Genomic DNA, 26,300 nt, shown 5'->3' on the forward strand with positions numbered 1-26,300 from the left:
GCAAAAGTGTCTGCTGACCAAAGCTTCAGCCCCAGGGGTAAATGCTGTAACTTCCTAGAGGTGGAGGTAACAAGATATCTGATCTGTGTTTAAATAATTCAGGTCTAGCATTTATTTTTTCCAGACCTTTTGTGTTTACAGCCAAACAGTATCCATTACCTTGGCATGGACTGGAATTTCACCCTGGGTATTAAAATGTGCAGTGGTATCCCATCCTCATCCCTAACCAAACAAAGGAGCAGGTGTCCTTCACGTTCCTCAGTGTCAATTAGAAACAGGGCAATAATATCATCAGATGAACATAAAATAAAATAATCTGGGTGGAAGTCCATTGAGGGCTGCAGAAGGCAGCTAAACCCTGAACAGAAGTGACCAAGACAGAGTGCAATTCTTGATTCCCTGTGGGAATTGTGTGGTTCCACTGACCTGGCATTTAATCCTTGCATTTTAGTTTCCAACACTTAAACAGGATTAAATAATACCCTGCCTCTGAATCTTTGCATCACTGGAGCAGCTAAAAACCAAGCTTGTCTCTACTCTCTGATCTTATGAGATGGGGCAGACTTGCCCATTGCACTGGGGAGTTCTCCCTGTTCAAGCACTCGTCTGCAACAAGTTCTGTGTGCAGGACACTTGTGTGTCCTTCCAGAGCTTTAGATGAGGAGCCAGGGTAAAACCCTGCATAAAACCACAGCAGCAACTGTTCATACACCTGACCTTGACAGGAGGCTTCTCATTCCCTGTTAAGTGCAGTCCTTTGGATAGTCATTTGTTTAAATGGTGAGGAGCAGACCTTTAAAACTCACTAAAATGATTTTTTTTTCTGGTAAAGAGTGCAAGTTGTATGATGGAAGAATGAATAATAATAACAGCAATAGCATCAGTCTGACCTGTTGTATTTTTTTGTACTATAACATGGTTATTATGCACACTTGCTATCTCACAATTAAGATATTGGGGGTTTTTTTGTATAAAGCAAGTAGAGATTCCTTCACCCTGTGCAAGCATGTGCAATGTATTACCACCTTCTAGTGCAGCTCCAGGATTGACTTGTAGCATGAGACGCAGAATGTGGTTTTATTCTGGGTACTCCTGTAATTTGGTTGCAGATTCTTGCATGCATTCAGGCACTTCTTACCCACATCTTTTGCAACCAAACACCCTGCAGTTAGTTTTATAAATAATGTGGTGTCCATATGGTAAGGTGAACAACCCCATTATCTACTTGGAAATCTGGTTTTTGCTTTCTCTTCCTGCGTTATTGTTTATGTGATGTTCTTGTCCCTTTTTTTGTTTGTTTGTTTGCCTCTGTTTTGCTCAGGTGGCTTCGGTGCTGCTCCAGTGTTTGGCAGCCCTCCCACTTTCGGGGGATCCCCTGGGTTTGGAGGGGTGCCAGCATTCGGTTCAGCCCCAACCTTTTCAAGCCCTCTGGGCTCAACGGGAGGCAAAGTGTTCGGCGAGGGTACGGCAGCAGCCAGCGCTGGAGGATTTGGGTAAGGCATCCAGGGGGAAACAACATCCCTGCATGACAAGACTATGCTTAGTTACCTCTGCTTTAATGTAAAGAATATACTCTGGCAGTGTTTGGGAAGCTCAAAATGTTCTTGGTTGGTTTGTTTGTTTTATAACAACAATTAAGGCATAAAACTAAGACTTTAAGCTCAAAGGAAGTAATGTGTGTGATCTCATTTTCATGCTGATGCTGCTGTGTTGAATCTTTAGCTTTAGAGATGTCATCTTGCAATTGTCTAAGGATATGAAGGAGTATTTTCTGTGTGTGCACTTTAATGAGTGCAAATCTAGGACTACAATCTATGCCTAGCAAAGAAAATATCAAATATTGTTATCTGTGACTCTGTCCAGCCACCTTATCCACTGGTTAGATTTGGGCTAGAGCTACTGATGAGAATTCAGGCTGTTCTCTCACCTTTGGGGTGAAGCTCTTGTAACAGCCTGTGCTCCCAGAGCCCTTTATGTTTACCCCACACTGATAGTTTTTACCTGTTTCTGTACCCCTTAAACCTGTGCTTGGCACCAGAGCAAAGTACATTATTCTTGCAAATACAGAATTTCAAACCTTGCAGGGCAAAGCAGCTTCTGCAACTGCAGCAAGTGCACTTCTTGAACACTGTGCTACCAGCCAGCAATGCTCCCTCACACCCTGCAGTTAAATTCAGACTGAATAGAGGCAATTTAAAAGAGAAAAACTTCCAGTGAGGAGAGGAAACCGGATGTCTTCCCAATCTTGGTGTTTACATATTTCACAAGTGTTTGTCTCGTCGTCTGGTTTCAGGAGGAACTGCCTTTACATAAGACATGTTAGAACATCCAGAAGTGTAACTTGTTAATTCCCTGTGAGGTTTGGGCAGGTACCCCTGAGCTGAGGGTGGTTCTGCTGTCCAGAGCTCTGGTGCAGCAAATTTGGAAAGGATGTAACTGAATCTCCACAAAGAAGGATGAACTTGTAGGGATAACTGAGTTAACTGTTGGTTTGTTCAGTTCCAACATCCAGCCATTGTGCTGCAGGATTTTGTACTGAAACTGGATGTGCTCCCTGACAACGCTGGAAGCTTAAAGATAAAATGGGATTCAGAACAAGCAGCATGTTGATGAAACAGAGGTCTTGCATAAGCAGTCTGCAGACTTAAGAAAGATAATTCAGTGACTGAACTTGTGGGAAGTTCTGACAGTTTTTTTTCTCTACTAGAAAGGTCTGATATTTTCAGAGTTGCCTGAGGAATTTGATTTTTAAAACTTTTTAAAAGAGTGTGCAAAAGTCCCAACCAGCTTTACAAAAATACAAATCTCACCACAAAATGTTGAGCAATAGTTTAATTCTGCAGTATAATGTAGCATCTGTACAGGATTTCCTTTCTGCCTTTCTCTTGAAGTGAAAAAGCTTTAAAAATCCCAATTCCAAAAAAGTTATTTGCCAGTACATTGTGCTGTATTAGCTCCAAGTTCCTGAGAACACCCTGCTGACTGAAATACATGTGATTCATACTCAATTCTGAAAAATCTGCATCACTCAATACATGACTGGGGTGGCAGAAATAGAAACCACTACACTTCTTCAGAGTCTGCAGTTCCAACTGTTTGTGAGCAAATAATGTTTTGCTTTCATAAACTAACCTCAAGTGCCTCTCAATTGTGTTTTGCACAGCATCCCTACAAAAGACCTGGCAACCTGGGCAAGTTAGGTTGGATTAAATTGTTATCAGGCAGTGGCTGCATCTCATGTCTTTTATATGTTTGGAAAAAAAACTGTGTGGAGCTTAAACTGTTTCTTACTCATACTGTGTTGTAGTTGCAACTGAAAGGAGCAGTTTGAACCACAAGTTTCCCTGTCACTATTTTCACCTCCACTGCTCTACACCAGATAGATGTGATTTGTGTGTTGTGACAGTCCTGAGAAGATGGAGCTCTGTGAAACATCTTGTTCTGAAAGTATCGCCCCATCTTGCTTCCCTTTTAAAAGAACTAAAAAACCTGTTCTGCTTTTCCTGACAAAAGCACATTTGTGGCTCTGAGCTGGAGCTGCCTGCAGGGTACAGGGGTCCAGAGCACAAGCACAGGCACAGGGGATGGGTAGCAGGGCCAGAGATGCAAAGTCACTGACCTGCCCTGGTCTCTAATGCTGTCTGTGGGGGCACAGTGTGCACTTGGCAGTGTCTGGGAGAGGAGAGGTGATGTCCTTTACCAGGTGACTTGCTTGTCACACTGCTGCAAGGGCTGTCTTTTTTCTGGAGAGATAGCTTTTGATGTGGGTTTGTGTTTTGGGGTTTTTTTAAGCCTACTAGATGTGGATGGATGGAGAGGTGGGTTAACGTGCTGTCAGGTCATATTTGAAGTCAGAAATGACTGGAGCTTGTGTGAGGCACAGCTCTGCAAAGCTGGCACACTGTGACTGCTCAGGGGAGGCTGTGCTGGGTTAGTCCTGGTGGTGGTCTGCACTTGCAGAGCTTTAGCAGAGCTTGGCATTTGGAATGTGTCTGCATTTTGCCCAGTGTAAGTTAAACTTGAAGGTTGTTCTTTTGAGTGCTTTTCTTATATTTAGAATTAGGAAAAGTGTAGAGGGGGCAGAGAAGCAAAATGCATGTCATAGTCTCATTAGTGTGTCATGCTGAGAGCTCTGAACTGCCTGGTTGGACAGAGTGGGTGGAGAAAGGAGACAAATTTCCATATATAAAAGGGTTTCTTATCTCAGTCCCCAAAGGCAATTAGGGAAGTGATCCAGAGGTGGTGGGGACAAGTGCCAGGTAGGTGCAGATCTTCAGGGAAGCACTGGAGCTCTGTGTGGTTCAAAATGGGCTGGGGAGAGAAAGGAATTGAGAAATCTTCAGACAGTTACATGGGCAGTGAGTACACCCTGGAGTGTGTGGGTTCTGTATCTGTGCTCTGCTTTGTGCTCCAGCCACGAGCTGCTCATATCAATTCTGTGTTTGCTGCCCTGTTTATGAAACAAAATGATGCAGTACTTTTGGGGAAAACTACACAAGGGTGAATTAAAATATTCCATTTGGTGGCTGGAGTAGTTGGTCTTTCCAAGCACTTGAAAACATACTGTGTGTAAGCATGAATATATTTGCCTTTCTGCCTGATATACATTAAGAATGGGAGCTGAACAGATGTTTCTATGGACAGTAATCTTTCCCAAAGCAGAAAATCTCTTTACAAAATGAGCAGTTATAATTATTCATATCAGCTGTCTCACTTTTTGATATATCCTCTCTTAAGGATAGAAGGTTACCATTGGTATGGGGGGACAGACTTCCAGTATGAGTGAGATGATGTTTGCAAACACAGATTTTCTCTTTAAAAACTGCAGGTTTGGTGGTACCAGTAGCAACACAGCATCGTTTGGCACCTTGGCAAACCAAAACACCCCCACGTTTGGATCCCTGTCACAGCAGGGCACCGGCTTTGGCACACAAAGCAGTGGATTCTCAGCCTTTGGGACAGGTGGAGGAGGTAGGAGAAGCTAAAATATAATAACCTTAACAGCCACCATGTCTTTGGTTTTCCCTGGAGATTGGCCAGTTCCCTGCCAAAAATCTGCCTGATTGTGGCCCTGCTATAGGGAAGGCACCGTGTCCTGGAGAACTGAGCTGAAGGGTGGGGTGTAGCACCTTCTCAGCCTTTAGCCCATAACTCCATCACTGATGTGTCAGTACATCACTCTTCTCTGCACACCTCATCATCTGATTGTTTTTCACTCTTTTTGTGGAGTTGCTCTTTCTCCTCAGAGGAAAACACTGAGAAATAATTAATATCTCCTCAGTACCATGCACATGGGTATCTGTGTGTGAGTCCCACTGTCAGAGGAATATGCACTGCAAAACTCAGCTGGAGCACCAACAGCCAAATGTTTTCCTGCCGCAGTTCAGTGAAGCCCCAGTGATTCACCCAGGGCTGGGAGCAGAGCCTGTGAAAGGCCACGTTCACTGGTGGCTGCCTGTCACCAAGGACTTGCATTAAGCACAAACCATCTCCAGAAAGCAGCTCTGAGAGAGCTGAATAAACCAGGCACATTGTCTGCAGTGCTGCTAATGAATGGCCTGGCTGATGAGCAGTGAAAGCCGAGCCCTCTTAGGAGCCAGGCAAGTCACTTCTCTTCTGGATGGAGATTTGACTTTTCATTGTTTGCCCATCGCTTTTTTCCTGGCCTAAGGCAGGAAAGAAATATTTTTCAGTCTGTGTGTGGGAGGGGACATTTACTACAAATCTTACACGTTCATTTGCCCCTTTAACAACTATTTTTCTATTTTTTCAGGGTTTGGTTTTGGATCACCTAACACGTAAGTCCCATTTTTAATCTAATTTTTTTATTAGAAGTACAAATAGAAGCAGAATGAAGAGTTGAATGGTTTACAAGAGCAAGCTCTGAAGATAACAATTAAATACTAGTTCTGATTTCCCTTTTGGTGGCACTGCAGAGAGCTGAAAGTCCAGGCTCTGCTTTCCAGTGAGGTTCATTTTTCTCATAAGAGAGAATTTCCAGCTGGATCATGCTCTTTCTCCACCTCTCAGGGACATGATGTGTGTGCTCAAACTGTGTGTGTAAACCAAAAATCTCTTCCATTTATCAGGTTGAAACAAGGAATGAAATAAATTGGTACTTTTGTGGCTGAAGTGAGATGATGATTTACAGTTAAAGGTTAACTCTGTCATCCACTCTGCCACTGCCTGTCTGGATCCCTTCCAGCAATTTTCTTAAACTTTGTTTCCCTGTCAAACAGGGAGCTCATGGATCTCTGCAGATGACAGGCTCTAGAATAAGCACAATTATATCTAGTCAGGGTGTGTTGCTGCAGGCTCAGGTAAAAGATGCTGGAAATACTTGTGTGTTCTCATAAAAAGCTGCTGGTACCAGGGAGACTGGAGGTTTGATTGAGAGATCTGCTGAATTAATGCTGCCTGAGGGAGGCTCTAGCACTCATTGCTGTGGTTTTCTTTTTTTTTTCTCCTTGTTCCACAGATCTTCCTCTGGATTTAGTGGATGGAGAAGCTAGGAATGTGCTGAACTCTCCTGTAGAACTGTAGCTCCTGCATTCATGACTCACCTACGTGGTCAATATCCAACCAGCTTTTCTTTGAAATACGAGTTCTCAGATTTTTTTTTTAAGAAAAAATATTTTGCTTATTTTTATGCAATACTTGTTCTTGCTCTATATTAAACTATTTTATCTGCCTTGCTGGTTTTTTTTGTGTTGGAAGGGTTTATCAACATGTATTCTGGAGTTTCCAGCCCTGTGCTGGGTTTAGCTTTCCCTGGTTCATCCCATGCCTACACAAGGGAGTAGCTCCAGTTGGTTCCTGATGTAAACCAGCACATTTTTCATTAAGAGAATGCCTCATTATCCCAGGTTCTTAAGAAGGGGCTGAGGTTTACCCTGCTAATTTTAAGTCTAGGATGGGGCACATGCTTATCTCAGTGAAGTGCTAAAACTGAGTCATGTGTGAGCCAGAGGCTTAGTGGAGGAATAGGAAATTATCTGAGAAGAAGCTGGCAGCGTGCAGAGCACGTTCCCATGGCAGTAACATTCAGCAAAGAGGTGGGAAGGAAAAGCTCTCCTATTTTTACCTTTCTGTAAATCTTACAGAACTCAAAAATTGGAACTCAGGTTATAGGGAAAACTTCTGGCCCTGGACACGTGACCTCCAGCCAGAGGCATCAGTGATTTTGAAGCTCAGGGCTTTGGCTGGTTGATTCTACTGTCAGGTGCATTTTTTTTTCTAACATGGATGAGTTTGTGCTTTTGGCTTTAGTCGATATTGTTTGTGAAATTCTCATGTGTTTACACTCAAAAGTACTGAGCAAATGTTTTAAAGAGTGACCCAAAGTCATTCTGGCCAAACCCTTTTTCTCTGTGATGCATCTGACCTCCATGAAACCTCCAAATGATGTACTCAAGTTTTGTGGCCATGGGAGTAAGGTATTTGAAATCCTATCTCATGTGTTAGCTGAGTGCATGCAGATTGGATGAGTTTATCTTGTTGGTCTTATTAGGACATTTTGGGGGACTTCTGCTTTTTCTGTTTTCAGAAGAAACATTCTTTTATTCTTTTTTAATACCACATGATATGACAGGTGCATTTTCTGGTTTGGTGAGCCTGTGATCACTTTTTTAGTTGGTAATTTCTTGTCACATCCAGCATTATGAACTATTTGTCAACAGTTCCTGAAGAAATCCCTTCTTCCAAGTCAACCTAAAAAGTTAGTGCCTGTATTAACTCCTGTCCCAGCTGTGGCAGGTGTCCCTCCTATCTCTGCACCTGGGAACAACACTGGGCAGGTTTCCTTTAAAAAGGCAGAAATGTTGGAAATTCAGTGTACAAGGAGGGCTCGGTTTTAGCTATGGAGAGGCTTTGCAAGGCCACAGGCTCCAAGGCTTTTCCATACACCCTGGATTTATGGACCCAGGTGTGCTGTGGGTCGTATTGGAGGCAGCACTATTTGGGATTTGTCTGTAACCTCCCAGTCTGTTGGCAGAGGGCGAGTGCTGGTGATCCAGGGACCACAGCACTGGAACAGAGGAGAGAATGCTCCAAAATTTGCTGGTTGGAGATGAAGAAAAGCTCAAGTTGGATTGAAATGTGCCCCTCCCAGTGTGTTCTCCTTGACTAGATGACATTTCTTAAGGCCTAGAGGTGAAACTGTTGTTCTGCTTCCCTTCCTCTTTATAAATAGCAGCTGGCCCAAACCATTGACCTTAAATTCTTTGCATTAATCTCCCCTGGCTGTGGCATGTGACACCTCCTCCTGAGGCCATATCAGCTGTGCTCCCCCAGATAGCTCAGAAACCTCTTGCTATGGAGAAGATTGGCTTGGTAAGAATGTGATGGTGGCATGCTGAGCCATTTAAAGTTTCTTTTTTGGAATGATGGGAGCAGTTGGGGGTTGTCCCTGCTCTGCTGCTTGGTACCTGTTTTAACTCCTGGCAAGTGAAGTGCCTTCAGAGTTCCTCCAGGCCCTGACTGAACACACATTTTCCTGTAATGCTTCCCAAATCATGGCTGAAACAACCCAGCCCTCTGAACTGTCTGCCCTTGAGATTCAGGTGCTGCTCCTGGTTTCCATAGTAGCTGCTGGAGGAGCTTAGCAGTGCAGAGGCTGATTGTGACCACAAGCCTACAGGAATATGCACAAACCCCAGCAAAGTCGACTTTGAGAAATCTGCATTTTCATTAGATGACTCAAGGACTTGGCAAGTGCTTGTGGTGCTCGTTTGGTGGTTGCCAGAAGCTGTCACGGGCTGTGTCATCTGTGTTGAATGGCCTGTGATCAGGGGCCCTCTGTCCACTGCTTTGAGGACAGATATCCAAAAAAGAGTAAAGCTGCTAATGTAGAAAGCCTCAGTCTTGGCAGTCCTGGAGAAGAATTCAAGGACTAACCAGGCTTGGAGTCTTGTTCCATTAGTTTGTCCATGTTGGTTAATCCTCTGATAACTGATAGCACTTGCTCCACTGCTGCTCTGAAGGAGTTTATCTGTGCTAAGGTAGTTGTGCCTCTGTTTTCATGCCATTTCAGTGTCAGCAGGAATCTTTCAAGGCTTTTATCAAAGGAGGAGTCTTAATTATTCCTAATGAAAGAACACACTTATTTTTCCCTCCCCTGAGACCACACCATGTCCTCGAGGCAGCAGAGCCGAGTGCTGGTGATGCTGCTGTGGCAGAGCAGCAGGGACAGTGTCACACTGTGGTGGGCAGAGGGGAGCCTGAGGCACAGAGAGCTCCCCAAACCCATGGGGAGACCAGACCAGGGATTTCTGCTTCCTCCTGGGCTAAAAGAAACAAAGAAATGAGCCTTTACCTGAAAAAGGAGCAAAGAAAGTGCACCTTTGTCACAGAGAGGTGGGAGAAAAATAGAATTGGTATTTAATCTCATGTTTTAAAGGTTTTTACTGTATAATGCTTGGTTTTCCACAACATGGCTGTCTTGCAGAGTACCAGTGGTCTTGGCTGTATGTGGATCTGTCTCCTGGGAAGGGAAGGACATCATTCCTTTGGCCCTTCTGTGCCACAGTGTTGTAGTGCAGAGGCAACCAGGGGACAAATGCCAGTGGCATCCTGCTGCTGTCAGACTGGGAAGGGATCACAGGGCTGAAGTTCATCCCATGCTGCTGGGTTATATCCCTGGGCTTGCCTTGTCCCTCACAGCCACCTTCCTGCCTGAGCAGTGCTGGGGGCAGAGCTGACATGTCTCTGACCAAAATCCTGGTGATGTTCCATGGGAGAAACCAGACATGTCCCTCACATGACCATCCTGCTGAGGATGGGACCCTCAGCCCCAACAGTGGCTGCTGTGGTGTGTTTGTGTGTGGGGTGAGTCTCAGGGATAAGATCCCTGTGAGAGACAAGGGAGGTTGGAAAAGTGCTGCTGGACATCTCAGCCCCTTGCTCCAGAGGCCATGGAAGGGTGAAGGCAGGTTGTGGCACTGCCTCTCCTGCCACCCCTTTGCCCAGGAACCATGGCATGCTGGCCAGCACTGGTCTCTGTCCTTTCCAGCAGCCTGGTGTGCAATTGCCTCCCTTTTCCCTGTCGGCCATGGATGTGTCCCTGCACTGTAGGCTTGGAGGCTGAAGTGACATTTTATTTATCCCTTCTTAGTTTTCATGTGTCCCCTGTGTGTTGCTTCCAGCATTGCTTACAAGGAAAAATAATCCTGCATCAGGCTTTGGCATGAGTGTGTCTGGCAGTGCCAGGGGAGTTTTTGTTCCCAGATAAATGTCGTGTGGAGCCCCAGGGGCTGGGGAGAGGCAGCTGTGGCTTGCAGGGATGAGCAGCTCTGGGGCAGCATTGAGTCCATCCCTGTCCTCCCTCTTGGTGGGAGGCTCTGAGATTCTGCAGCCATGGAGAACAGGCACTTAGTGCTCTGGTTTAGTTGATACGGGGGTGTTTGGTCAAAGGTTGGACTTGATGATTCTTGGAGGTCTTTCCAACCTTAATCATTCTATGACTATTCCTCACCCAGGGATGAGTTTGGACACATCAACACATTTTTCAGCTCTGCACACCTACGTGTGTCCGTGGGCTCGACTCCCCAAGGGCCCCGTGGTTGTGCTCAGCATGTTCCCTGTCTTGCACCATCCCCCCTTCCTTTTTCTGCAGCCTCCAGAAAGTCACAAATCTCCTTCTCTGCAAACATGTCTGTCCCCCTGTGCAGAGCCAGGGCTTCCCTCTGCCTGCCCTTATCTCACACCGGCACACTCTGTGCTGCCAGTGCCTGGATGGGGACTCCGACCGTTCCCACACCCGAGATAACTCAAGTGCTGTGGCTCCACTCCTGGGACCTGCTGCTGCTCTGCCCCAGGCTGCAGTTCTGTCTCCTCCCATCACCCATCCCAGTGCTGGAGGGGACTTGAGGACCCTCCTTAAACAGCCCTCTCTCCAAGCAGCTGCTGGAGCTGCTGCTGGTCCGGGCTCCTCACAGAACATTTGCAGGTGCAGAGGTTGGGAGAGAAGTGAGACAATCCCAAAGTTACCAATCATGGTAGAGTCAGACCTGCCTCTGCAGTGCTGCTCTCCCATGTTTGGGCTTCTTCATAGAACCACAGACTGCTTAAGTTGGAACAGACCTTAAAGCTCATCCAGTTCCACTCCCTGCCATGGGCAGGGACACCTTCCACCAGCCCAAGCTGCTCCAAGCCCTGTCCAACCTGGCCTTGGACACTTCCAGAGATGTGGCATCCACAGCTTCTCTGGGCCTCACCACCCTCACAGCAAAATCCTTTTTGCCAGGACTCTGTACCCAACAAACAGCTTTTTGGGGACCAATTTACAGAGGTTACTAAAGGCAGCCCTGGGAGTCTCGATGCAGGTTGTTTGAGGAGCTCTGTTATAACCATGTGTCAACTCATGACACTGTATTTTATTTTTAATAGATGTTTCAAGCTCTTCAGGGCATTGCTAAAAATTTTTTGCTTTAAAACATGAAGGAGTAAAATAAGTATTTGCAGCTGCTGCACATGAGCAGCTTAAGGAGGTGTGAGAGAGAAGAAATAGGAAACAAAACCTGATTTGCATCAACAAAGGGAAGTCCCTGCAAAGAGTTTCAAGCAGGAACTGTAGAGGTCACAGGGTATTTCTTCAAATGAAGCAACGGCTGCCTCAGCCTGCTTAAAATTGAGGTTGGAAAATCACAAAGCCAATGGCTAAAACCTCTAGAAAGGTGAAGCTGATTCGTAGCCTTGGCATTCACAGATGTGCTGCAGGGTTGGTGTTGGTGTTACCTGAAGCACCAGAACAGGGCTCCAGCACCACCCAGGCTGTGCTGGGCTCACCAGCCCATGTCCTTCCCTCCATCCTCCTCATCCCTCGCAGGGGATTTTCCAGTGTCTCTGTGCAGACAGTAAGTCACCCAGTGCCTTCAGCTTTTTCAGGGTGTCACCCAAAGCAGCTGTGAGTTGGCTGGTGTCCCCTCCCCACCTCTCCCTCCAAAACTGGGACATCTAAATTTAACCTGCTATCAACAGATGAGCCTGGACAGTTTCCACTGTGGAAAGGAATCCCACTCAGAGCCTGTCCTCTCCCCTGCTCTGCTCCATCCATGCACATTCCTTTCCTCCGTATGTTTCCTTCCTCCCCTTCCCCTCCTACACTTGGGTTTGTGTCACTGCCACATGCTGGTGGAGCTTCCCCAATGGACTCTGTGGCTCTCCACGGATTATGTGGGCACTCACCTTGGTGTTTTTTGGGTGGTGGTGCCAGGTCTCCCTACTGCCCTGCATTGTCGTGCAAAAGGTTCTGCAAGGGTTGGCTGCAACCTTTGAGGGGTGCAATGGGCCTGGAATAGGCTCTCGCTCACCCCAGGGAGGTTCAGGGAAGGGGAGACACTGCTGGGAGCTGCACCTTGCTGGGGGTGCCCCACAGGTGAGGGTCCAGCTCCTAGGTAAAATGTAAAAAGGAGAAACCTTTGTCTTCCTTAGGTACAGATGGAACAGGAACCTGCAGCAGGATGGGGCTGTGGTAAGAGGAGCTGGAGCACAGAGCTGGAAGGTGCCAGGATGGATTTAAGGGATCAGTAGTGGAGCTGTGCTGGCTGCTTGGCCAGGCACCCCCTGCTCTTCAGAACTCACAGCAGCAGTTTCCTTTACTGGAAAGCAAACAAAACCTAAACGTGAAAACTTTTGGGGGAGTCATGAGTAATGGCATGAATACAGGTGGTACTTGAAAACCAGCTGTGGGCTGCAGCACCTTTGACCCTCTCCTTTGCCCAGGGATGTGCTCTGCTGCCTCTCTCCAGATGTGGTATTTACAGCAAACATCTGCCTTGGCTTTTGCTAAATAAGCAAACAGTGTCAGGAAACCGAACTCTGCAGAAGTTCCGCTGCGCCTGCACAACAACCCGACTCTGACTGCCCCAAGATGTGCAGCAGCCCAGCAATGAAAAATGCAGGATGCCTGCTGGTGTTTTTCACCAGAAACCTGTCTGCTGTGGCCAGAGTTGATATGGAGAGAGAGAGAGAGAAGGCCCTCGTGGCAAAGAGGGTGTTTATCTCTGCCTTGAAAGGTGAGCACAGACCCATCTGTTTAAAAACAGCCACCGCCCAAACAATTCCAGGCAGACGCGTTCTAAAATTTCACTTTATTTCTCTGTTATAAAAGCAGGGGCTTGGGGTTTTTACATCTCTGTAAGTGTCCAGACTCAGTACATCTTGGGTTTGTTTTCACAGTATCTCTACAAGACCAAGGACAATTCTTATTGCTGCGCCAGGAGCCAGGGCAGGAGGGATGGTGGTGCCAGGGCTTGGGCAGCCCTCGCCTTCCCCACACTGCTGGGCCCAGCCTTGCTCTCTGCCACGCCGGCTTAACAGGTCTCTACCCTCCCCAAGGCTCCTGAGGGTCTTTGCTGACTCTCCAAGGGGCTCCCACGTGCTTCTCGATGCCAAGGGTCGGAAAGGAGAACCACAAGGTCCATGATGCTGCTCATGCTCGGCAGCCCCTGCCCAGCAGGTGCAGGAGAGGGTCTCGCCCTCCTGCTTCCCACCCTGGACCACAACAGGGCTTTGACAGGGATGGTCAGGCTGCACACCCAGCTCCTGTGAGGATTTGGGGATATGAAGAGCTGAGCATCAATGGGAGGGGTGAGGCAGAGACACACTCATGTACACCCGTATCCAGTGTCGGTGCCCCAACACCTTCCCAGCATATCCTTTGTGCATTCCTGGTTCTGCAAAAAGCTGCCAGAGAAGGAGCTTGATTTTACCTCTGCTCATTTGCCTCCTTGCTCAGAGCAGGATGCCCCAGCTCCCCAGATATTTAAGTCCGCATTGGGACCCTGTCAACCCCTGTTCTAACCGCATGGCCAGTAACCAGCTGTAGCAGGTCTAGGGCCCTGTTACTTCCAGCCATCCTTCCTTCTATAGACAATCTGTCCCCGTCAGTTTTGTAACAAAGCAGCATTGGAAAAAAACATCACTTTTTAATCACAACACATGAAATCTCAAAAGAGGCAGCATCACTTTCTGTGCCATGTCTGGTGACGCAAATGGAGGTGGAGGGGCACGTTTTGACCTAGGCACGGGATAAAGGCATTCTTTGGGAAGGGAGAAGTCCATGCAAAGCCGACCCCAACGTGAAATTTGAATTTTGTATTTACTGCTCAGCTGGGTCCGTTCAGTGCAACAGGACAAATTAGCCAGGAGGTTACTATCAAATTGCATGGATGCATCCAGCCCACCAGGTAGAGGAAATAGGAGGAACCAGATTTACTTAATGCACCGGGAGACTAAGTCCAACACAAAGCTAAGTGGAAAAGGACGAAGGTGTTCCCTGAATGTGGTTTTTGGTGACTGAGAAGAAATCTTTCCTTGGAATTCCTTCGTGCAGCTAATTAAGACAACTGGGTCCAATTCCTTCGACCCATGCTGACATCAGTGAGAACTGTAAGTACTCAGCACCTGGAGACAAAGTGAATACCAGACACAAATCCCCCTTCTGCTCCCACCCACAGGATTGCCCAGGAGAGCACCTCAGTGGTAGCTGAGATGCGTGTCAGTGTGATCAGCTATTCACCCACAGCTCACAGTTTGTCCTCTTCTACGTGTATTGCCTCGGAGGAAACACAGACAAGTCCCAAAGGGCTGTGCCAGTAGAGCTATAGTTGGATCTGAATCCAGGTAAGAAAGCAGAGTTTAATATAGAGAGTGACTGTGCAAGTCCAAGTCTCTCTATCTTCATCCTTTACAGTCACAAAGCCTAGATTTAGGCACCCTTTGGCTCACGGATTTGGGTTTCATCCAGTCCAGTCATTTGCAAGCTGCTTGTAATGCTGGACTTCCCACTTTGGAGATCTGCCTGTGTAAGGGAGCAGCTCTGTGGCTGAACATCTCTGAAAACCAGTGGAGGGTGGGCTCCCCTGGAGATGGGGGGATAGCTGCAGGGCCCCAGGATCCTTGTTTGCTGGTTTGAGGCTGTCTTGGGAGGGACACATCTGGGCCTGTGTTTCTTGGGCAGGGGTGATGTTGTACCTGTTGCTGAAGTAGGTGGTGTGGTTGTGGAGAAGTGAGGAAGGAGAATTTCCTGCTGGTAACATCCTGTGTGGAAGATGAAGATGGGAATAGCAGCTAACTGGTGCCTCTCCGAGGGGAGAGACTTTCAAGCAGCATGTGGGGTTGCGAGACCTGTTCAGACCAGCTCAGCAGGGCCAGGCTTGTACCTGGCACACCGAGCTCTCCTCAGTCCCAGCTCTTGAGGCAAGTTGTTAATATGAGGAAGAAATGTTTTGTAGGGGAAGGAGCTGCAGAGGGAAGTGATCTGCCTTGGGCCATGTGCTGGGGCAGGGCAGATCCTCTGCTCCCCATCCCGTGCCCTGGCCTCCAGATGCCACCTCTACTGCAGAACTTCCCCTGCCTGCAAACCACATCCCTCCCATTCAAACAGCTCCTCTGTGCCACCCTCCTCTGCAGAAGTGCATCTCAGAAGCCATCTGGTCCTTATTAAAACCTACAGGTTCCACTTCCTCCTCCAAATGCTCCTTCCTCACTGAGGATCCACACTCAAGGCTCAGGTGCTGCCCTGCCTGCACCTTCTCATGCATTTCCCTTTGCTACAATGGATGTTTGTGCCACGACCAGACAGGGACAGTGTCATGGTCCTGTCTGTGCCCCACTCCTGACAGGCAGGTAGATCATGAGGTCACTGGGAAGAAAATTATCTACTAACCCCAGTGTGATTTGTCATCACAGGAGGAAGAGTTTTCCACAGCTGTTGCTGCTGTGTTTGCTGGGAATGGGGTGCCTGTTGTTTTCAGATGTGGCTGTTCCTGAATTATGGATATTGCTGAGCAGACTTGGTAGATAAGATCTGCCCTTGCTGACACCCATGAGTCTCCAATGACTTCAGAAGGATGCTTTTTATATCCTGCTCTTTGTACAGCACCGTCATTGGAATTTCATGGGAAAACAGGGCAAGAGAGCTTCACCCAGCAACAGCCAGTGCAGGAACCCTTGGCTCTTATCCATGAGAAGGTGAGACTGTGGAATAGTTGGGCAAACATCTGCATGTCCCAGGTGGGACATCCCCCCCTTGACTGCTGTTGACTCCCAGGGCTACAATTCCAGCTGTGAGGTTACCCCATACTAAAATGCTAACGGGAGGCTGAAATCACCACAGGTGAGCTGCTTCCTACCCCTCCTGCAAAACAGGGAGATGGCCTGGTAGCTCCCACTCAAGAGCCATCCAACAGCAGGTTAGTGATTTGCATTGCTTTGAAACTGAGATTATTTCCGTGCTTCCTTGTGCCAGGTTTTAAAACCTGGAAGATTTTATTTTTATCTTTCTTCTTCCAGTTTCATGCCCTTTACATCCATCAGCCCGTGCCACACCGACAACCTATTCCTTGTTTCAAACTTTTCTCTCCAAAATTCTGTAGAAAGGACATTCTGCCTGGTGGTGTTTTTGTTGTGTTTTTTTTCAAACATAGCTTTAAGGCAAAAGTTTGGCAATGCAAAGCAAAGTCTACATAAGGCCGCATGACTTGGATTTGCAACTCAGAACCTTACAGCTTAAAAAAGAAAAAAAAATCCTTATCTTAAATAGTCACGTTTTTGCTCCAGGAACTTGTTTTGTTCTTAACCAAAAAGAAAAATAAAATTCTTAAAATCCCAAATAAAATGTTCTTATTGTTCTAGGCAGTCTGGACAAGCTAATGAGACTGAAATTCAAACAGGAACTAAAGTAGGGAAGAAAAAAAAAGTTATAGGGTAGACATCAGTGTTAGTTTCTTCCCTTAGGAATCCAGTGATGAGACAGACCCAGTCCAAGGTCTCCTCTTTAGCTTTAGCACAGTGAAATCCGTCCCAATGGGAGAAGGTAGAATGGTTGCATTTGTTGAATGAATAAAAAGTGCATTTTGATTTTGCTCAGATTATACATGTGTATCCTAATACCTAAGTGATTGTTTCGCTTCGGGTTTGGTTTTCTCCCTTTCGGTGCCGGGACGCCAGGTGTGTATTATCGATGTTTGGGAGGTATCACCACGAGTGGTGGTCCATCCTTTGGCCTCCACATGAGTACCTGAGCATCATTGGCATTGGGTTTGACAAGGGCACTGGGTGGTATTGGCTCATTCTTGCTAAGGACCTGGGGCTGCTCTTGGGCAGAGGGCTCCTGCAGCTTGGCACGCTGCCCCAGGGGCCTGCTGGGGTTGACCTCAATGCCCAGCCTCATGCGCCATTTGATAGTCTGCAAGGTCACCATCTCGTTGGTGGCCGTGTTGGTGGCCACCAGCCAGGTGGTGAAGCTTTGATCCCGGTGGATGCTCGTGAGTTTGGCCACGTTGCTCTCGCTGACGGGCACCGCCCACGTCACGCTCGGGTAGAAGTTGTCGTTCATGCTGATGTTGAACTTGGACTCCTTCTTGGTGGGACCCACAATGGTGCAGGTTTCTGTTGTGTTTCCATACCAGGGATAGTTCACTCCATCTGAGTCACTGATGGCCTGGATTTTACCGTCCAGGAGATCTGGAAGCTCCCAACTTGACCTGCCATAATCAACAAGAAATTATGGATAGTGCATTAATTCATTAGTTTAGAAGCATGCTGGACTTTAGGAAGGAGAGCAAGGAGTTGTGGATGGATTTCCCCTTAGAGCTTTTACTGAAATTTGTGCCCTTCGTGCCACCCTGCTGAAGGAGCTCAGCCCTGCCATTAAAACTATCCTTTTCAGCAGGGCTGCTCTTGATCTGTTCATCCCCTAAAGTTCTCTCTGGATGAGCCACTGTCCCTCCCTGCTGTCTGCCTGGCACTGGAAGTGTAACCCATCCTCCTGCAGCCCTTGGAAGGACCCGGCTCAAGGGCTGCACACCAGGCTCCAGGCAGGGGATGGTGTTACAGTAATCAGAGACCCCGAGGTCAGGCAGCTTGTAAAACTGCCTGTGCTGGTCATCTGTGAGAGGCACAGAAAGGTCAGTCTTTCTAACAAGAAAGTCAGTTGAAATGGCCCCCTGTCACCTTGCAGTGTTGATGCACAAATTGGAGTGGGGTTTTTTATTAACATCAAATTTAATTTTTAAGATTAGATTTGCCAATAGAAGCAAACTGCTGTAAATGTCTCCGAAAAAGGGTTAGATGTTTGCACTAAGATGGGCACAACCACAGATCACATGCTCAGTGCACAGCAGGTGTTTTAAGGACATTATTTTAAAAACCAGGCTGGCAGAGGTGATTCTAATGTACTGTCTCCCTCCTTCTTACAAATCAGCCCTCCCCACCACTCAGGGATGATGTCCCAGCCACCAAGGTGGCTGAAGGGGCTGGGTGGGCACAGCAGTGGCATTTGCACCTGACCCTGCTCTGTGCTCCAGCCCCACATGCCCTGTGGCTCCTGCTGCGGGCTGGGACATGATTTATCTCAGGAGGGAGACAGAGGGGACACGCTGAGGCTTGTCGGGGTCAGGGTGACTGTCCAAGCCTTTTGTAAATCTGGTGCTGTAGCTTAAAATAGCCCTTTGACTGCAGTGGGGGCTGTGGATGGGGGGGTGTGTCAGCCTGGCCGGCTCTTACACAGCTTTGGGATGAGCTGCTCTGGGCAGGACTGACGTGACCCTCTCACAGGGCTGCTCTGATTGTTAATTAGTTAATGACCGTGAATTGCCTCCATGTTTGCAGCGGCTGGATCGTTCAGCAGCGAACTGTGTCTGGCTCTGACTAGAGGGTACCGTGGGGGATTTAAAGATCTCATTTATCTTTTTTCCATGTGAGCTGGAGGTCCAAGCAAACGCCTCCCCTGTGCCACGCAGGCGGATGCCTGGCAGGAACCTGAGAGATGGAGTGTGAGGCAGGATGTGGGATGCTCCAGGGGATACTCCAAGCAGCAGGGCCAGGGGATGCTCGGAGCAGCAGCACCAGGGGAAGCAGAGGCATGCTCTGAGCCGCAGGACCAGGGGTTATGCAAGCACAACATCTCCCCGCACAGATTTACAGGCTGCTGTCAGCTACAGCACCGCAGCTGCAGCAAATCCTCTCCTCCTGAGCTCATCGCCAGCAGGCAGAGGGAGTCCTTTCCCTGGAAGAAAATTTTTAGTGAAGACAGCCAAAAGGAGATCCCTGAGCAGTCCTGCCAGGACCCCTGTCCACTGCAGAGATGTTTATATGCTCTGCTCTCCAAACTGGAGTCATCCTGGCTCACCATCCCCAGGCTCTTCAGGCAGAGTTGAGCAGGGGAAGGCTCTGGGGACGCTGGGTGACCCAGCCCTTGCAGGCAGATGAGTGGAGGTCGTGTTCTACAGCCCCCACCTCCCCATCTGGGAGCTCTTTCTCTTCCCTTTCAGCAGCTGGTTTAGAATTACTTTCCATTCAGACAGTGGCTGCTACTCAGCTTGGCTGTCACCCAGGCATGAGATGTGGCAGTGTCCTGGAGGGTGACTCTGTGACAGGCACAGTGCTAAGGTGCAACCACAGCATGTCTGCAGGTACAGAGGTGCCAAACCAGGACCTGAGATGCTACAAGAGGCTGATAACCCTCCTGGGCTGCTCCAGCCTGCTCGAGTCAGAAGCTGGTGGGTGAGTGGCAGGAGAATCAGGTAGAGGATGCTCAGAAAATGCTGGTCCACTGGTATCTGCTCGTTCCCATCTTCATTCCCAGTACCCCAGACCATTATAGAATTGCAGGACCTGCTCAGGGTTTGCCTGGGGTTTAAACAAGAGTAAAAAGGTGGGGCTGTGTCAGGGCCTGGGCAGGATGCTGGAGGCAGAGCCTGGAGAACCCCAGCACAAAGCCAAGTGAGCAGCATGGCTGGGCTTGGTTGGGGTGGCCCAGGTGGGGCACCCAGCTTAAAGGAAGGTGTGGGCAGGAACAGGGAAGGAGAAACTGGCCTGTGTTTCTTCACAGAGCACACTGTGCCTCATTCTGGCATGTGGTTAACCCCAGGGTTTCAAAACCATCACGCTTTATCTGCACAGCTTGGCATGAGAAGAAAAATGAGGCCTCATGATGATCCCATGACTGGAGCAGAGCAGAAGCTGAACGGTGGTTGCTGCTGGCAGTGGTTGCCCCTTGCCTGGTGCTACAGCAAAGCCTGTGTGCCAGCCAGGCTGGCAGCCTTTGCTTGCAGAGCGTGTCTGTGTTAAATAATATGCCAACAACTGGATGATTTTGGAAAGAATGCTGTGGAATGATCTTTGGCTGCATCAGCATCTTTCTTTGGTAGTGTCGAGCCAAGGAGAGACCAGAAAGTGCCCAGTAAACACTTTGCTGACAATAGCAGGGGAGAGGAATGAAAAGAAACCAAGCTATCTGGTTTCATGGATTCATTATAGCTGATCACCTCCAAAATCAGTAGATTCTGGCTTGTAATACTGACAAGCTCATTTCTGAAACAAGCTTTAAACCTCTTCTGAAACCTTCAGAGACAGTTTGGGCATCACCAGCAACTGGAGCTGCCAAGAATCCTCTCTTAACAAATGTCTTCTTGCTACCAGAAGGAACTTTGAGCTATTTCTTGTGGCACAGCCGGAGCCCTGCTGCAGACAGCCAAGCAGCTTTATGTAGGTTTTAACCTCCTAGTCACTTTTCTCCCTATTCTGTCATGCAGAATGAAGCCCCCAGCTCATCCAGTTAACCTTTTCAGTCAGGCAGCAGGCACTGTGGCATCCTCAGCTCCAATTCCTTAAAGCCAGCTCCTAACAGTCACAGGCCAGATGGACTTGCATAACCTTGTGCTCTCCAACACCTTCCTCTCCAGCAGCTCCCTAAATAGGAGCAGCCCCGTTGGGATGCAGCCCCTGCTTGTGGAAGTACCAGGGCCATGTGTGGGTACAGTGAAACGCTGTCTCAGGTATTTCACATCCCTGCTCCCACCTGTCTCCCCTCAGTGCTGGCCTGTGCTGGGGACTCACTGAAAGAAAAAGAACCTGACAGCCAGAGGTGCTTAATTTTAAATTGTCCTTTACAGTGCCTCTATCACCTACTGCAGCACATCAAGCAAGACAAGGCAGGGTTAGAGTGAAGAACAAGAAGGAAATTTCAGATGTTGCTCCCCAGCTGACAGAGCTGTGCTGCTGTGGACCCTCTTCCCCCCACCCTCCAGCTCTGTGTTCCTCCCCTGTCTCTTGAACAGGCAGCGATGTTCGACGCATGGCTGGTTTAGGGAGTAAAACTAGCAGAAAACTGGCATTAGGAAAAAGGGATTGATTTCTGCTGGTTTAGCTGAGCAGGCTCAAGTCCAACAGGAAAACCTATTTAATGGTGGGTGCTCACAGCACAGGTGAGGGTCAGGGGGCACACGAGGGCAGCGAAGCCTTTTCCTCTAAACCCCTGGAGGGGTGAATTCCCACAGTGAACTGACTCCCTTCACTTCCCAGGGAAAGAATACCCTTTTTTTTCTTTTGGTGAATTTTGACTGTCCTCCCTCGAGTCCTGGGGGTTTATTCTCTTGACAAATTGATTTCTCGAGTTCATTGTGTCCCTGCTGCAGGGCACTGAAGATTTAATCTCACCAGAGAGACTCCCAGAAAGGCAGAGTGATGATGTAATGATGCAAGTGCCCCATCGGGTCCTCCAGGGGAGAAACATCCACCTGAAACTTCTCCAGATTCTTGGCAGATCATATTCCAACTCCAATTTATTTATCTCTCTCTTTTGCATATCTCCATCTGCACTGCTTCTTGCACATCTCCATGGAGATGAAGAAACAAGGCTGGAAAATGCCATTCCAGTGTGGCTGACACAGGTCCCACCAGGTGCAGAAACCAGCACCCACCCCAGCAGATGCCACCAGGGACCTGGTCCAGCTGCTCCTGTGGAGGTCAGAGCTCTGTCCTGATCCCGATGGCCCCCTCTGCACAGCAGGATCCTTCCCTAAGGATAAAGGTAAAACCCTGCATGGGGGGAAGCAGCAATACCAGCCATGGGGTGAACAGATTTTCCCAGTTCTGCACAGAGTGGGGTCAGAGAGCACATCCACATCCTCATGCTGATGGTTTTCACGTACCCAGCAGCATCTACTGACTCATATGTAAAACAATGCCAGCATTTATGTATTATCTGAGCCATAATTCTTTTCCTTTACATTTAACAACGCTGCATTTAGCCCCAAAATTGTCAGTGCCACTTTAAACGCATGTGTCTAAATTATCCCCTCTGTAGCTCCCATCCCTATAGCAGAATTATGCACAGCTCCATCTGCTCCAGTATTTCTCAGCTGTTTCCACCCTTGATGTAATGACCAGCTTATGCACAGCTAACAACTTCCCAGCAGAGAAGTGAAAAATTAATCCAAAGCCTGCTGTAAGTATTGGTGCTCCGTTTGACCAACTCAGTTTTGATCATTTGGAGTTTTCTCTTTGCCTGTCACCACAATGATTAAAAATATGTATGTGGCAGTAGCCTCTCTCCATCATGGAAAGTTGGGACAAATACTCTGTTGGCATAAATCAATGCACTCTGTGGAGGTCAGTGGGATTACATCGTGTTACACCAGCTAAAAGCCTTGGCCCATCTTTTCCCATAGGTTTGTGTCCTGTCTCTATAAAGGTCTTCCAGGAGCATGTTCTGATGGCATTGGAAGAGGCCTTTCCTCCCAAATACCTTTATTTATAGCTTTCAGATGGCAATGGGTCTATAAAATGGGAGTGGAGGAGCAGACCAATTCCTGCTTATGGTCGGGTAACTTTTTTTGGTATCGGTTAAATGTCAATGAACCTCCTAGGGAAAAATCTTTTGTTTCCATGATTTTCTGTCTAATAGCTCTCCTACAGAGCTGCAGTTTTTAATTCTACCTGTTTACAGCACTTAGCTGGTAGATACTCCTTTTTTTTTTTTTTGTCCCAAAGCATTCCAGCAAGGGCAGACTGTACCAAATCCTCATTTTTAAACAGAGGGAAGCTCAGGAAATAAAAGGCCAGGCTGAGGTTTGCAGCCCACAGCAGCACTGGCAGCATCAGCCTCTGCCCAGTCCTCTTTATTTCAGTGCATCTGAGCTGTATTTATATACATCAGACTTCACTGTTTTCCTTTGCAGCTGGTCACTAAAGACAGGATTTCTAAATGAGCCTGAGAATTACACATGCAAATCCCAAAGGCCTGGAACTGGGAACATCTGAGCAACAAATTGTCCTTGCTAAAGATGCTGTTGGAGCCAAAAAGCCTTCAGATTTCGGGCCTGCTGTAAGTACTTTTAAAATCGAGATAAGCCAGTCTGCGCTGCTGGTGTTTGCCAGGTGCCAGTTCGCTTCTGAAGGCACTTTCTGCTTGAGCTGAGAGGGGACGTGGGGACAGAAGGGGGGCAGCCTGTCGCCTCCGGCTGCTCCTCGGCTGCCCTTCCCTCTGGTCCACATCTCACAGCGCCTGATCTGTGTGATGCTGAGCTGCTGAACCCGTGTCCTCGGCGGGGCTTACAGGCAGGCAGCAGGGAGGGCAGGAGGGTGTGCGTGCAGATGTTCAGGCCATCAGGAAGGCGCTGCATTAAGTCCCAGCTTGTCCTGCTCTGCAGCCCCTCCGTGCCCACCCCCTCATTCAGTGATGTTTAAGCCACCCAGACTGACCCTGGAGGGGCTGAGCTGGCATTCCCCTGACTCAGGGCACTAGGGATGAGCACGTGGGAGGGTTGCTCAGTCCTGACCTTCCCGTCCTTCCTCCCTTTCCCCCAGAGACTGGGCAGCATCAGCGCCTGCAGCCACTGACCCATCTGCCAGCACCAGGCTCTGCACTCAGGTTCTGGTCCATGCCTGGATGGACAGATTTCTGCTATGCCAGGAGGCTGCACCTGGTGCTGCCCAGTACCATGAGTTGCAGAATTGCTGCTCTGTGCAGGCGTTTGGGGATCAGGTGCTGGGGCTGCTTTAACTGAGGGTCAAAGCCTGCAACAATGTTTGGAGAACAAGCTGGTGGGGGACTGGGGACAGACTTTGCAGTAGGGACAAGACATTCTAATTTGACTCATTCCTGTCCACTATGACTGTCTGACCAGTAACATGGGGATTTTTGGTGTGCAAACAGCCCCTGTATTCCCCCTGCCTCACATACATACCTATATATTCCCACTCACACATTACTCACAAGGAGGGTAACGTGAAATTTTCACCCTGCTCCAAGGTGATGCAGAGGGTTCAAGTATCAATGGGTTAAATCCATCTTGTGCTTTCCCCGTGGGCTGCCTGCTACCGTGGGCAAAGCAAGCAGGATTCCTCCTGTGACGTTACATGTGCTCCCAAAGCTGGTGGGCTACTGAGCTCCCAGCCACAGCTCTCTGCAGCAGCAGCAGCAGCAGTAGCAGAGCACGCCAGGGACGGCTCTGTGCCACAAGTGTCAGCCCTCTGGGGCTTCTCAATGCGCAGTTTTGGGATGGAGAGGGATGCAGGCGACAGGAGCTGGTGCACAGGAGAACCACTTGTGTCAAACATGTATTGAAACAGGGGTGCCTGTGGTGGTAGGGCTGCCCTAGGGTTTCAGGATCTCCCTGGTGTTTCAGGATCTTTTTTGCTGCCCAAAAGCTGTTGTGAAATAGTGCTGCTTTTGGGTTCCTACCAGAATAAGTGGGGTTTGGGGTTAGAGCTTGGGCACATTCCCATTCAAAGAGAACACCCACTCCTTTAATAGGGAAGAGACAAACTCTCCTATCCCTTAAACACATTAAAAAGTCCTGTTAAGTTTCAGAGGAGCTGGGTTTTAAAATCTGGACTATAATTTTTTGGCTTAATCCACTATTTCCCAGCCAGGCCATGGCCCTCCTGTTCTTTCTTCCCACTACGCAAACGCACCCGCACGCGCTCTTGGAAATACTTACATTCCCTGCTCCCCGTAGTGATTGTAAAATTCCATGTGGCTGCACGCCTGGATCCAGCCCACGATCCAGGTCTCCTTCTTGGGAAGAGGGGGCACCAACACTTGCGCTGAGGCTCGGAAGTGAGGGGTCCGGTAGCGCAGGACCACGCTGGAGGACTCGTCAATGCTGGTGGGAATGGGATCGATGGAGGCTTTGACTTCAATCACTGAAATACTTTCCCGGAAAACTTTGGATTTGCAGCTAATACTCTGAATACAGCCCATGGCATACCCCGAGTACAGTCTGACGCAGCTCCTGGGGTACTCCAGCAATCCTGGGGAATATTAGGCATTGAAATTATCTGGTGCTAGATCAATTACAGATCTTCTTGGTTTGTAATCTCAAAACTGATATCCATAGGATAGAAAAATTCTTCATGTAAAGCCTTAATTTGAATATCTGTCTTACAAGTACTGCTCCTATTTTTGAGGTTAGCTGAGCTTCAGAAGCAAAAGGGCCTTTAAAATTTTTTTCCCCTTTTAATGACCCATTAAATCTCCTGCTCAAACAGTCTTTGGGTTTAAAAAAAGGTCTCTTGAGTTCAATAAATAACGGTGGTGTTCTTAGCTGATATAGTTAGTCCTTCCTTTCCTCAGATGCGGTCTGTCATTCACCGTCAAACATAGGACTAGCCGGTATTTCCCTTTATTCTTTGGATGAAAAGCAGAATGTTGATAGACACATCTATATAAATAATGAAATAGTTTTTAGCCCCAGCTTGTCACAACCGGTGTGGATTTCCACTTCCTGACTTGCAGTTGTTCATAACTTCCTTTCGCACAGAATTACAATAATAAGAGAAAGAAACGACGGCTGGAAAACGAAAAAAAAGTCGCCAAATCTCCCAATCTGAAGGCTCCTCCGCCAGCGATGTCAGGGGCTTTGGGGATTAATTTTTTTTTTCCCTTAGAAATAGCCGGGCGCGCAGGGCAGCTCCGCGGTGCCGGTGGGGCCGGCGCTCCGCTCCGGGAGCGCTGCGGGGCAGGACCGATTGAGCCTCCCCCGCGCCCGCCGGGGCCGCGCCGCTCCGCGCCCGCTCAGCGCCGCGGAACGGCCGCCCGTGACATCCCCCGCCACGCACCGGCCCGGGGGGCGCCGGCCCCGCCGCTCCCCTTCCTCCTCCTCCTCCTCCTCCTCCTTCTCCTCCTCCTCCTCGGCGAGCGGCTCTCCGCAGGGGTGTCCGACCTTCCTCCTCCTCCTCCTCCTCCTCCTCCCGCTGCTGCTGCCGCCGCTCCCGGACTGTGGCTCAGCCGGCGGGGCTCATGGGCGGGCGGCGGGGCTGCCCCGCACACGCGTGGGCCCCGCAGGGCGTCACAGCATCCCGGGGAGCAGCGCCGAGCCCCGGCCGCGCCGCCGAGCCCCGGCTCCCTGCGCTGCGGGGGCGAGCGGCGGCGCGGGGCGGGCGAGGTGGGGGGGAGGCTCCTTTTCTCGCTGGGGTTTTGTTTTTTGGTTTGGTTTGGGGTTTTTGCTTTTTGCCTCTTTGCTCAGCTGCCCGGGGAGGTGAGCGGAGCAGGATCGGTGCCTCCGCCTCCC

General features: G+C 48.8%; 2 protein-coding genes across 4 annotated transcripts in view; one reads left to right on the plus strand and one right to left on the minus strand.

The window, feature by feature from the left end:
- NUP214 (nucleoporin 214) overlaps positions 1–6,685 on the plus strand; it is a 40,183-nt gene extending 33,498 nt beyond the window's left edge. For all 3 annotated transcript variants that reach the window (XM_071574102.1, XM_071574103.1, XM_071574104.1), the window contains exons 33-36: positions 1,322–1,493; positions 4,829–4,971; positions 5,774–5,798; positions 6,479–6,685. In XM_071574102.1, coding sequence (XP_071430203.1) covers positions 1,322–1,493; positions 4,829–4,971; positions 5,774–5,798; positions 6,479–6,512 — 374 coding nt within the window. In that variant the 3' untranslated portion in view covers positions 6,513–6,685. The remainder of the gene's footprint in view (positions 1–1,321; positions 1,494–4,828; positions 4,972–5,773; positions 5,799–6,478) is intronic.
- A 6,413-nt stretch (positions 6,686–13,098) lies between these two features.
- On the minus strand, positions 13,099–25,914 carry FAM78A (family with sequence similarity 78 member A). Its single transcript, XM_071574107.1, has 2 exons — positions 24,729–25,914; positions 13,099–17,486 (listed from the first exon to the last, which is right to left on the minus strand). The coding sequence occupies exons 1-2, from the start codon at positions 24,989–24,991 to the stop codon at positions 16,958–16,960; spliced, it is 792 nt and encodes a 263-aa protein (XP_071430208.1). The 5' UTR covers positions 24,992–25,914; the 3' UTR covers positions 13,099–16,957.
- Positions 25,915–26,300: the final 386 nt, after the last annotated feature.

Source organism: Pithys albifrons, chromosome 20 (assembly GCF_047495875.1).
Source record: "Pithys albifrons albifrons isolate INPA30051 chromosome 20, PitAlb_v1, whole genome shotgun sequence".
In the NCBI taxonomy this organism is placed as follows: Eukaryota; Metazoa; Chordata; class Aves; order Passeriformes; family Thamnophilidae; genus Pithys; species Pithys albifrons.